This window comes from Montipora foliosa, chromosome 2, assembly GCF_036669935.1.
Source record: "Montipora foliosa isolate CH-2021 chromosome 2, ASM3666993v2, whole genome shotgun sequence".
Taxonomy (NCBI): Eukaryota; Metazoa; Cnidaria; class Anthozoa; order Scleractinia; family Acroporidae; genus Montipora; species Montipora foliosa.
The window spans coordinates 4,106,404-4,118,903 of NC_090870.1; the positions used below are offsets into that span (position 1 = coordinate 4,106,404).

Below are 12,500 nucleotides of genomic sequence, written 5' to 3' on the forward strand. Positions count from 1 at the left end.
AAAATGCAAAGAAAACTCACCCAATGTGATGTTATGAATGCATCTTAGTTCCAAACCAAAGAGAGTACTAGCCACCCAGTGGGTTGCTTTTTTCCCCAGAAAAGAGTTGTGCACTTATGTCCAGAATTGCGCTTAATTAGATGCAGGCCCAATTTTGGCATCCAACACGAAGTGTTCCTTTAAGTCAAAGCATTTGCTACCTATTTCCAACAATAAGGTAAGGCTAAAGGTTAGCTTTATTTTTAGGTTAGGACATAATGCAGCTAATTATCCATACTTGAGAAACAGCATTTGGAGGACAATTTTTGACGTTAATTAACAATTATTCCATGAGCGCGCGTTGGATATGAGATGGTAAATAGCCAACGAGTTGGCTATAACCAATCTCATATCCAACAAGCGCGAATGGAATAATTGTTTTATTAAATTCCTTAAACTCCAAAAATTTGGAAGTACGAAATACGAGCGAAAAAAGCGAGAACATCCGCGCGAAATCGAAAAAACTTGATGAAGATGCGATGTTGTGTAATACCTTGTGGTCAGACAGACGTAGGCTCATCAGAAAAACATTTCTTGCCTTTTCGCGTACTTCTAAACGTCGGAATTGATCCAAACTTTCCACAAATAAAAGTTTTTTTTCTTTTTTGGTTTTATTCAAAGAGAAATTTGCTTTCTGGCGAAGAAAAATTTAGTTTAGCAACGCTCAGTGCAATCATTTACCATATAAGATCAAACTAAGGTGTATGAGCTGATAACCGAGGTTGAGTGAACCAATCAGGGCACACGAAATGCATTATCCGAGGTTGAGAATTTAATAATTGTATTCCGAGACCACCAGTGATGTTGAAGTTGGGGAGAAGAGAATGGGGACACTTAGTGACGCTTACTTCGTGCATCTAATTTGGGGCATTTTTGGACAGATATGTACAATTAAAGACAAACCTGTATTGACTTGGGTGGGGTGCCACTGTCAGTAGCATTCACGGTAATGTTAAAAACTGGTGTAGTTTCATAATCCAGTGAGTTATTGAGTAGCAAGCTGGTTCCGTTCACATAGAAAAAACCTAAAAAAAAAAGTAAGAACTTGAGTTTTGTCAATAGAGTTCAATAACAAACAGTGCTACCAACAAATACCTCGAATTTAATTTGAACGCACCTCTTCCTAAAATTACAGAAAAGGAATGAGTTTGATGAGCATCCTGGTCTTGAGCCAGCAGATTTCCCACAACAGTACCAGCGGTAGCATTTTCATAGATTTGCCGGGATGTAAGTTGGATTTTAGTGGGTCCGTCATTTGTGTCGAGCACCTAGAATGAAATAACTTATTTTTTAGAGTGCAAGTTTCTTGGCTGAAAATATTGTTCCTTTTGTGCTGGAGATGCTCAAGGTAAATATCCTAAATAGGCTGCGTTTGCTTCAATATTTTTCGTAATGAACTGGTCATGATTTAGAGAAGATGAAGAAATGTCAGGCCAAGCTCAGTCTTCCTAAAACGTCCATCTAATAACGTGACGTGGTTTGGCCCACTTAATGAGGATTCCCCCTTCTTTCCACCCTCTGTAAGTCTCCAGTAAATTCTTGGTTTAATTTGACTGAAAACTTGTTTCCTTGCATGTTTTGGAGAGGAAGCTAAATTTACTCTTTATTGGCACCTGAATCGTAAAAGAGAGACTGGTATTCATGGATGGATTGCCGCTGTCTGCTGCAACTACGGTCACATTGTAGAGGCTTTGGGTCTCGAAATCAAGTGTCCTCGTTGTAACCAGTCTTCTACGAACCAACTGAAAGGCGAGAGGGCCTGGTGACTGGTCTATGATATGAAGAGATAAGGTAGCTTGTCCGCTAGCCTGAAAAACATGAAACATGATTTGATGTTGAACAAATTCAACATGATTTGAAAAGATCATTCGAGGGTTCGTTCATTTCAAGGTGACAATAGTCCGTAAACCAGTAGTGTCGATCTCTCTCATTTGGCTTTTGCCCATCAAGTTACGGTATTCTCTAAATTTAGAATACAGGTCCCGCCAAAATATGGCCAATCAGATTAGGCCTAATGACCACATCTCTCCTAATTGGTCCGCAATCGAGTAGACGCACGATGGATTGCATCTGCTAAATGCAAAATCGTGCGGAACGCAATGCCGCTACGTTGTGTTCCCGCAAAAATCATCTAGCAGTAGCCGTTCTAAAAATAGACCATACCGTAAACTGATGGGTCTCATTCCATCGCAGATCGAGACTTATGGGTTACGAACTTCTGGTATATCATATCGACATTGTCAACTATCTGGGTTGTTATTCATTCTCCTACCGGTAGATCTGGGTCCTGAACGTTAAACACGCCGACTTCGTCTCCCACGCGTCCGTTTTCTTTTATCGTTTTGGACGAGATTGAAAGATTACAGGGCGCTTCGTTGACATCAAGAACATCGAGGATAAATAGTGACGACACAGAGAGCGGATTGGGTGCGAGATCGGTACAGGTGACCTGGGAAATAAAATGTACTTTAGAATAAAGATACCATCTTGATATGGACCTTGAAGTTATTGTTGGTATTCCATAGCAAAAGCTTAACGGCCATAAGTATAAACCCCTATCAGTTAATACCCAGTCTGGAGCGCAAACCAATAAGATGGTTTTGAATTTGAAAGGTTTGTTTCTCTTAGGGGACAGAACAACCATTGTCGTGTCCTTCAGATTGGGAATTACTCAAATGGGTCTATAGCAAATCATATAAACGTGAGTTAGCATTTCATTATTTCGCGGCGCGAATGATGGTTTGAACCACGACATAAGCGAGCAAGCTCAAACGATTTTGTCTTTATGCCACGCTCAACAAAATTACTCCATGGCTGTGTTCCATTGAAAATTTCGTATTGTGCTGTATGCAAAGTCATTTGCATATATTGATATAATGCCCTGGGGATAAGCAAATGATGAGTATAAAAGGACAACGTTGGGTCCACCCCTTGCACTCTACTTTGGGCCGCCGTTTAGTTTAGATCTAGCGTCTCGTCCTCCCACCCCGCAAGGAAACCGGGCTTCTTTTTAGAGTGCCTTTTCTAGATTCTTCGTCTGGTTTGGGCTTGTCCCAAGCCAGAGCGATCCCCCGTTCCTTCTTTACATTATTTTCATGAATAACAATACTGAGGGTAGAATATTATACTGTTAAAGTCCATGTTGCGGTGCATGTGTTCAGGAATAGTTCACAGATGACGTCAAAATGTGGTCATTAGAACATCAGTGACACACACGGCTGTCGCATCGTGTGCCACTTTTTTGTTCTTAGCGCATTTTGGCGTCATCTGCGAGCTACAATCTCCAGAACATCGGTGTTCACCTCGCCGCTCTCGTTGTCCTTACTTACGTAAGATCCCTATTACTGAACAGACGCGCGACAACATGGCATAGAGCGACTCTTCTCAGTCCTTAACTTCAGTACCGCTTTTACAACAGTGACATCAATTAAGCGTTTCAAAGTGTCCCCCTTACGCACCCTCTACGTATGAGCACTGGGGACTACGTTTCAAATGAATAACCTTTCTTCCTCCCATTTTCTCTGTCAGTTTATTTCGTATGTCATCTAACAGAAAAACATATTGAAAAATAAGTAAACGATTAACTCACATTGATGGTGTACACGTCGACTTTCTCGAAATTCAATGAATTATCACAAACAACCAGTGTTGAATAGTTCACAACCTGGATAAAAGAGGACATTGTTACACAATAACAGAGAAAAGACGCATTTTTAATTGCATTCGTTTTTCACTGCTAGGATTGCCTAAAACAGTTTGAGCCACAATCTCTACCAATCAGAGGCAAACGCATTTCAAATTTGAGATTTCTCGTGCGCGTTTCCCCCGGGCTTTAATTTCCGCCCGCTGCATACATTTGCTTCACGTTCTGATTGGCTAATCTGATTGTCATTTGATTTCAATGGTCAAAGTTAACAAAACTTTTTATCATAGCTATTCATGGATTTATGCATCGTTTTGCGCCAAAAGTAAAACACTTAATATAACACTTACCTCGAAGGGACCTCCGTCCACTACGATGCAATTGAACTTTTGTAAAGGTAAATGAAGATTATCGGGATCAATTACCGTCAAGTTACCAACAACTGCACCAACGGGACTGTTTTCAGAGATCTGTAATATGTAGAATGAGACTTAAATTTTCAATTTAACCTTCAAATTCTTGAAGAAATCGACGGCACTAAAAGGAGAGATTTGTTTCAAAGCTCTGATTTAGGCCTCGCGATAGTTGCCCATCGTATGTTCATAGAATTTCAGTTGAAGTTTGGTAGCAATTACATGACTGCGTTACTTCTTTTGCTATTTGGGATCTTGAATATGCGACAAAAGAGTCACGTGCTTTTAAAAGCTCCCCTTTCGCAGTGTTGTTTAGAAATCTTCCAATATTATGTCATCCAATCAGAAAACAAACACGCCTTGCCCGCTTGCATTTTCACGAGCTTGGTGCTCGCTGCACGAATATATTTCGAGCCCTGATTGGTTCATTATGGATCTCATGGTTAATTTCATTTTCGACCTGAGACATGGCCTGCGTTTCCCGCGTTTGGTGCTGGCTGCACCAATACCTATTATTAGGTATTTTAAATTAAAAGCGCCTTGGTTTCCAGCTGCCCCAAGCAACGGTTCGTTATCTGTCCTATAGCTATTCACCTTATGCACTAGCTTTGTGAGGGTGCGAATAGACTTCTTGCAGAAAAAGTAAACATTTAGGCCATTTATGTGGAGAAATTCTTGTGATGAGGTCTCCATACCTCCTTAAAAGCTGTGACATGAGCGCCTAACTTTGTTATCGTACTATTCTTATTTCCTTGTTTTTAATACATTCTCTTTGGTTCCTGCGTATTATCTTTTACCTCCCGGCCTATCTCCAGGTTTAAGTAAATACTACTTTCCTGAGTAAAAAGTCTGTAACAACTTACACTGACAATGCATACCTTGCTGTTATCAAGGGAGACACTTTGAGGCTTTTCATTGATGTTATTGACTCTGATCTCAAATGAGCCTGTCACTGTGTAGGGCGGGAAACCGCTGTCTGTACTGTTCACAGTAACTGTGAAGTTTCTGTACTGTTCGTAATCCAGCCCAGCCTTCTTGACAGTCACTCGTCCAGATGGTGACTCAACACCAAACAAGCTAAGAAGACCTGATGAACTATCCAGAAAAAGACGCTCAACTTAGTAAATGGCAGGTTTAAGCTAAAAGCAAGTATTAGAGAATTGAAACTGTGTGAAAACGTCTTTATTTACCACTGCAATCAGCCGTAGATCTGACAGAACAGGATCCTGATTCTTTTTGCATACAAAACGAAATCATCAATAACGGAAACTGTAAGAGATACATTCTAAATGTGAATTGAAATCAGCAGTAATGCGCTTAATTTTTCACGTTTGCTGTTGTGGAAAGATTCTAGCTAATCTTTATTCAACAACAGATTAAACAGGATACTTCGTTGAGCGAAGCAGTCACATCCAGTAATGAACTTCGAAGCGACAGGGATGCAACAAGACAAAAGAAACCTAATGATACCTCTGGCCGCTATACCCTTGTCCAACTACATCAACAATCTTGTAATGGTGCGTCTGTCCGACATCTTGATCAGTAGTTGAGACAGTGCCTATGAATTCCCCTGAAAGACTGTTTTCGGCAACGGTTAGAGGACCCCTGGTCAATATGCCCGTAGGCGGATCATTTTGGTCTGCAACGATTATTGTGAAATTCTTTGTTGTACTGAGACCTAAAAAAAAAAAGTTGCAGTGATATTCTTTCTCGCCGCTCTCAAATCAATACTACTAGTATTGTACCTACAATCATTGGCAAAAGTAGTTGGGACGCTTACGCCAGGACGGACGTGAAAACCTCTCAGACGTCACGAACTAAGCATAACTGTCCAATGTCCACTAAAAGCTTCAAAATAGAGAGTCTCCCCTCCTCCTCCAATCAATGTTGAAATAGACTAGGAAATGCCTGTTGGCGTCATTGTTCTGGGGAAGGGGGGGGGGGGGGGGGCAATTATTCAAACTTAGTAAGAAAACCAGCTAAAAGGGTGAGTGTCCCAAGACTTTTGCCACTGATTGTAGATTGCTCATTCTCAGATTCACTACGCAATGTTCCTGTGCCCTTAAGGTGATTCCTCGGTATTGCACTGCGCATCCTGTACTGCGCATACGGTGTGTCAATATTTACAAATTGGTCAAATTTGTAACATTGTAAATATGGCGTAAGTCGATCATACACGCTGAAACAGTTCTCAAAACACGTGAGAGAAGTTGTGAATGACCATAATTCTTTGCGAATAAGCGCGCGCATTCCGAGAACATGGTGAATTTTGTTGTTTCGATCTACGATAATCGAGACAAGTACGATGGTGGTTTACTCTTAAACAAGCACGGTGACCTGTATTTTTTATTTCATAATTTTGGTGTACAAATTATCCCCTTTAAAACAAAAAAATTAAAGAAAAAATCAGCGGAAGTAAAAAAAGATGCAGCTAAAAACGAACACAAAGCCCCTTACCCAGAGATGTAAATTATGATCTTGAAAACATTTTGCGTTGTCGTCGTTCTAAGTTGAGTGATTTTTCAATAAACTATAGAAGACAGTGTTCCATATGCTCTAGACTTTCTTCCTATCAGGTGTTTTTTCAAATGGTACTTTAAAAACCCTCTCGTTTAGCTACTGCAAGATGTGCCCTGAGCCGATGAAATAACGCGCGTGATTAGTATCAGTACAGGCATCTATGAGGTAAGATTGGCCCATTATATCTCTTAAGCAAGCACGGTGACATATTTTTTATTGCAGTTCAAAGCAGGGATTAGTAGGGAACATTTCAAGAAAACCGTTCAACAACTAAGTCCAATAGCACGATTATGAGGCTTTTCGTCACAAATCAGGATCTTGAAGTGACAACCTTATTTTTTATGGGCAAGGAAGGCCAAGCTGAAGTATGGCCTTTTCCGTTCCAATGCGCGTTCTACTGTAAGGTCTCGTTTTAATGCATCACCATCACTGTACTGTAATTGTGTACCTCTTATCAACCGAGTTCGAGGTCCGTATCGTAAGATAAAGTGGAAAGGTGACTAGTTGAAGTCAAGCCGAAAGTTCAACTGCAACAAATGATTTGCTTTCTGAAATAGTTTCTTGAAAGATACAAACAGTTTCGCAAGTTTATTTCACATAAACAACACGAAAAGCCTGCAAGAAAATGTTGCATCTAAATTTCAAATTTAGCGTGCCGCACAGCGAACCGTACTGTAGAATACGGCCAGCCAAATTACCCAATCATAGCGTGCGTACTATCTGAGAGATGTAACAAGGTGATTTAGTCCACACTCAAGAATTTGTTTACTTACCGTTATTGTCTGTAGACTTGATAGTCAGCAACCAGGTCATCTTGGTTTCGTAATCCAAGCTTCTAGTTGTGTTCAGAGCATGACCATCAATAACAAAAGGAATGTTCCCTTTGGAGCCAACAAAACTGTAGGAATATGTCTGCACGACCATCTGTTCATTATCCGGGTCAGCGGTCTCCAAAACACCAACAGTAACGATCTCACCGTTCTCTGATACCACATTGTTAGACAGCGTGATGTCGTAAGGCTTTTCATTAACGTTGTCTATTTTGATTCGTACCGTTTTGTCGATTGACAGAGCCGGTGTTCCATCATCTTGACATTGCAAGTTGACGTAAGAACCTCTTCCTTTCTCGTCATTTATATCATCAGCTACGACGAGAGAATTTGTTGTACCATTAACACTAAAGGGCACATTTGCTCCATTAATAATGTTGCAAAAGTGATTCTGCCAGGGTCCCCTGGGTCCTTTGTCATCGGGGTCTACAACTGAAATTTTACCGACAAGAGTTCCTCGAGGGCTATTCTCTCGAACACTATATGGAATCAATAAGATGTTTGTTGGTCTCTCGTTGACATCGCGTACCTAAGGAAAAGAAGAACAGAAAGGACAAGAGAGCTCAAGATTAAAAGGCAAGCTTGTACTGAAGCCTGGACGTTTTTCTTAATTTGTCCTAAATTAAGGGTGGAAGGTTTAGTGTAAAAAGTATTCAAGTAAGCAATAGTTTGTCATTAGATTTAAGAATGAATACTGCAGTCTGTTCTATTAAGAAAGAGAATGTAAAAGTGCTTTTAGAGAAGCAAAAACTTAAGCTCACCTTTGTCTTCAAAATTTTAATCATGCCATTCTTATATTAGCATTTTAGCTTTTTGATATCGATATTTTTTAGACTCTTAAGAGTTTTAGATGTTCTTGTATTCCTTTGAACTTTTTTCTTACGAGGGCTAAAGGTTTGTTAGTACTTCTGCCCTAGAAAGTACTACCCTCCTTACATGAAGCTAAACCAGTTAACTACAAATGCCTTCCAGTAAACGAGTTTCCCTAAGCCTGACGCATTGGGTTGTATCTGTTAAGTTAGTCTGGGATTAAAGGACAATTGACCAAAACTAGAAAACCTCTTCAGTAAAAAAGAAGCCGACAAACCTGAATGGTGAAATTTTTATCAAAGCTCAGGGTGGGATATCCACTGTCCCTGGTTCTGACTGCAATAAGGTAAACAGATTTCTTTTCGTAATCTAAATTTGCAGAATGAGATGTATAAATCTTGTTTCTGCGGAGCACAAATTTCCAGCCACCATTGTCGATTAAGCTGTAGCTGTGTCTCTGATCGGCATCTTCGTCAGCCGTTGCAAGTTCACCTACAAAGCCAAAATTATCGTTTTCGTCGATATAACCTATTTCTCCGCCTGCCAAGGATATGTTGCTCGGCCGGTCGTTTATATCCAATATCGTAACTTTATATGATCGAACGTGAAATAATCCGTTATTATCAGTCACGCGAGCCAAGATATTTTCAGTTGCGCTTGCCTCATAGTCCAGGTCGCCGCTGACCTTTAACAGCGTAGAACACTTTGTTTTTACGCTTGGAATGTTGGTGAGGTTATGGCACATGACTGTTGAGTCCACGGTAAACTTGCCAGCGGCATCAAAATCCAAACTGAACGTCAAGTTTTGATCCTCGTCTTGATCCAACGCTTCAATTGTCCCCACCACTGTACCCACTTGGGAGTTTTCGTTAACTTTTGGTTGTTCATCCAGAAACGTTTGCTGTCCCAACGCTGATGTTAAGGTAATGTTTATTGGAGCCTCATTGATATTTTCCACGACGACGGTAAACGTCTTGTTCAGCTGAGAGACGGAATATAAAATGAATCAGCCGAAATGAAGAAAGACACGTGTCAATCATAATTTTACATCCAATTACATTGCATCAAACCCCAAATAAAAGCTAAGATTAATCTTTCCTCTTTTGATGTTTTCTTCTTGGGATCGAACTTTTATTGCACTGCACAAAACTGGCAGCTGTTTGTCCAATAGCCGATTTTATTCCCTAGCTGACATCACAAAATTCTTTGCGTTCCCACTTTTACAGTTAAAACAGCTCAAGCGTTCCTCTGATGCGGATTAATGAGTTCATTATTGCAAATTTGATCTCAGGAATCATTAATTTCAATAATCTGGTCGTCAGATGCAAAATTCAAATCAAGCCTGAGTTGAAAACTCGAATTTTGATTGGATTATTGTTCGCTTCCGGTGCCAGGCCGGTGTAAGAATTTGACAGGTGTACCAATTTGCATAATCTGCCAAGGTCGTAACAATCGTGATTTTCCTTTCTTTTTAAATTCATTTCTACGTCCATCTTTAATTCGAAAACATAGTGTCTCAAGTTCGAGAATACTGTTAAGATTTCAGAAAGGTAATGTTGCTAGAGTGAAATGACCGTTTGACAGATAATGCAAATCAGTAAACCTGTGAAATTCCCGCGCCGGCATGACACCAGAAGCCAGCAATATTCATATCAAAATTCGAGTTTTGAACTGAGGCTTGATTTGAATTTTGCATTATTCATCCGACGAACAGATTATTGAAATGATTACTGAAATCAAATTTGCAATAGTGAACTCATTAATCCGCCCCTCAGAGGAACGCTTGAGCTGTTTTGACTGTAAAGAAAATCTGCAAAGCAGTTTTTAACGAAATTATGCAACGTAGTTGTAGCATCAAAGGACTGTACAAATGCCTCTCACTGACTCGGTCGAGAAACAACCGAGTACTAGTCCTTCTGACCTTAAGAAGTTGATCAAAAGCGGAAACTAAATGAAAAATGGCAAATTATGATCGCCACGTATATGTGGAGATATTCTTGGACCAAAACCTACCTCCAATGGAACCGTGCCGTTATCCCTCACCATGGCAACGATCGTATGAGCCTTATTGGTCTCGTAATCTGTTCCTTTAGCTTTAATCAGGTAACCTGACGAATCGACCTCAAAACGCCCGCCATCGTTGTCTACCAAAGAGAACTGAAGCGTTTGGAACGCATCCTCGTCTACAGCGAAAAAGCGTCCTATCTTTGACCCGATTGTTGCATTTTCCTTCACTGTATTACTAGACAACTCAAAATAACGTGGTCTGTCGTTGATGTCCTTTAACGTAATTGACAACCTTGCCTCGCTGCTTAGAGGCGGGTTTCCGTTGTCCGTTGCACGCACGAGCACTGAGTAGTTCTGCTGTTTTTCGTAATTCAACTTGCAGAAGTCTCCGCCATTTTTGAGACATTTATGGTTTGGTAAAGCAATTTTGAGCTGATTTCGATGTATTTTAAATCTTCCTGCAGCTCCATCTATGAGAGAGTAAACATGGCTTTGTGCATTATCTGGGTCCTCCGAGGATATGATGCCAACCACTGCGTCTTGCGGAGGATTTTCGTCGATAAAGGAGTTTGACAAACTTATGTTGAACGGCTTTTCGTTGACATCTGAAGTAAAAAAGAAGAAGACAAAGACATAACAGAAGCTAAGCTTGCTTTTAAGGCACTCGCAAAGATACTACTGTAGTAAATCACTAAGATATAGGGTAAAATAATTTCCGCGAATGGGAAGAACTGCACCAAGGGAAAATGGTTTTCGTCACTTAGGGGAAAGATGTGAAGGAAAAAACAAAAGTCAGGACAGACCTCTTGGGGCTTAACAGCAGTTTTTTTAAAATTAAAAGGGCATATCATATGTAGCTCTCTTCCTTGCCAAAGTACATGGGTCTCTTGAAGGACAGCGTGCTAATTTATGGATGCGGGGCCATTTCGGGCCAACCACACGAATAAAAATAGCTTATTGGTTGCCTCATTCACAAAGTTTACTTGAAAACACCACCATCACGGCCATTCTTAAGTTTCAGACTCAAACAGCCGTAACGTAATGGCAAAGCAAACACCCAGCCGCATCAGAGCTTGGAGCTTGGTTCCCGGCCATATCAAATGTTGAAACGGACGGGGTTGTATGATACCCCTCTGGATCTTAGTTTTCCTTACCTACAACATAGATTTGGAATGACGTAAAAAAACTAAGCGGAGGATCCCCACTGTCTACTGATTTAACAGTAATGTTCCATGAATCCTGAAATTCGTAGTCCAGACTTGTAGTTGAATTTAGTGCGCTGCCGTTGATTACAAATGGAAGACCAGCGGTGTTTCCCATGAGGCTGTACGCAAAGGACTGTCGGTCTCTCGGCTGATTTGTGTTATCAGGGTCAGAGGTAGAGAAAAATCCTGAAGATAAAAGAAAAACTAATCTTGGTGACTGATCAATAATTTAACGGCTCGATTTGTCGGATAACGCCGGGATCGTGGTCCATGAACAGAAAGAAAGAAAAGTTAGACACATAATTGGGTTAGCTTTTGGCTTTGATTGGGTAACAATGCGTCGCGACATTTTTCACCCTATGACAAAGCCCTGTAATACAATGGAAAACTAAGCCATAGTTGTTAAAGTTCTTGTTTTGCGACGAACGACAGCTCGGATGAGGTGTTTTTTAATAATAGGATGGCTCCGTTAAGCAATTCGTACTGCCAGTGGCAAAAGCAAGCAACGTAATTAGTTTTCATGCAGCGTGTGTCTTGAATACCTTTTGAATAATACTCTTTACCTACCAATTAATGATGGAATTTGGTTCTCCGTGATGACGTCACCAGATAATGAAATGTCCGTGGGTGCCTCGTTGATGTCGTCAATTGAAAGATATAGGATCTTCACTAAAGACTTCTGTGGGGAACCGCTGTCAGTGCATTTCACTTGCACACTGATAGCTGAAGCCAGTTCGTAATCCAGATTTGCGCTTCCCACTGTGAGCACGTGGGACTGAATCGCAAATTCTCCAACCTGGTTTCCAATCACTTGGCAACTGTGAGTTTGCCAGACACCACGTGACCCATCATTATCCGGGTCACTAATTCTAAGATGACCGATCTGTGTACCGGGTGCGCTGTTTTCTGTGATGTTTGCGGGCGCAAGGGTAATATTCACTGGTGCTTCATTTACATCAAGGACAATGATTTGGAAATCCTGCGTCACACTAAGAGAAGGTGATCCACTGTCATTGCTTTGTATTCTAACCTT

General features: G+C 40.7%; 1 protein-coding gene across 1 annotated transcript in view; it reads right to left on the minus strand.

Moving 5' to 3' along the window:
• Nucleotides 1-12,500, minus strand: part of LOC137992129 (protocadherin Fat 4-like) — a 52,664-nt gene that overhangs the window by 11,863 nt on the left and 28,301 nt on the right. The window contains exons 17-29 of the mRNA XM_068837262.1: nucleotides 12,035-12,500; nucleotides 11,417-11,653; nucleotides 10,269-10,867; nucleotides 8,533-9,237; nucleotides 7,389-7,974; nucleotides 5,566-5,773; nucleotides 4,974-5,190; nucleotides 4,033-4,152; nucleotides 3,629-3,703; nucleotides 2,312-2,488; nucleotides 1,653-1,847; nucleotides 1,157-1,307; nucleotides 943-1,064 (exon numbers count right to left, since the gene is read on the minus strand). The exon at nucleotides 12,035-12,500 is cut by the window's right edge and continues 636 nt beyond it. Coding sequence (XP_068693363.1) covers nucleotides 943-1,064; nucleotides 1,157-1,307; nucleotides 1,653-1,847; nucleotides 2,312-2,488; nucleotides 3,629-3,703; nucleotides 4,033-4,152; nucleotides 4,974-5,190; nucleotides 5,566-5,773; nucleotides 7,389-7,974; nucleotides 8,533-9,237; nucleotides 10,269-10,867; nucleotides 11,417-11,653; nucleotides 12,035-12,500 — 3,858 coding nt within the window. The remainder of the gene's footprint in view (nucleotides 1-942; nucleotides 1,065-1,156; nucleotides 1,308-1,652; nucleotides 1,848-2,311; nucleotides 2,489-3,628; nucleotides 3,704-4,032; nucleotides 4,153-4,973; nucleotides 5,191-5,565; nucleotides 5,774-7,388; nucleotides 7,975-8,532; nucleotides 9,238-10,268; nucleotides 10,868-11,416; nucleotides 11,654-12,034) is intronic.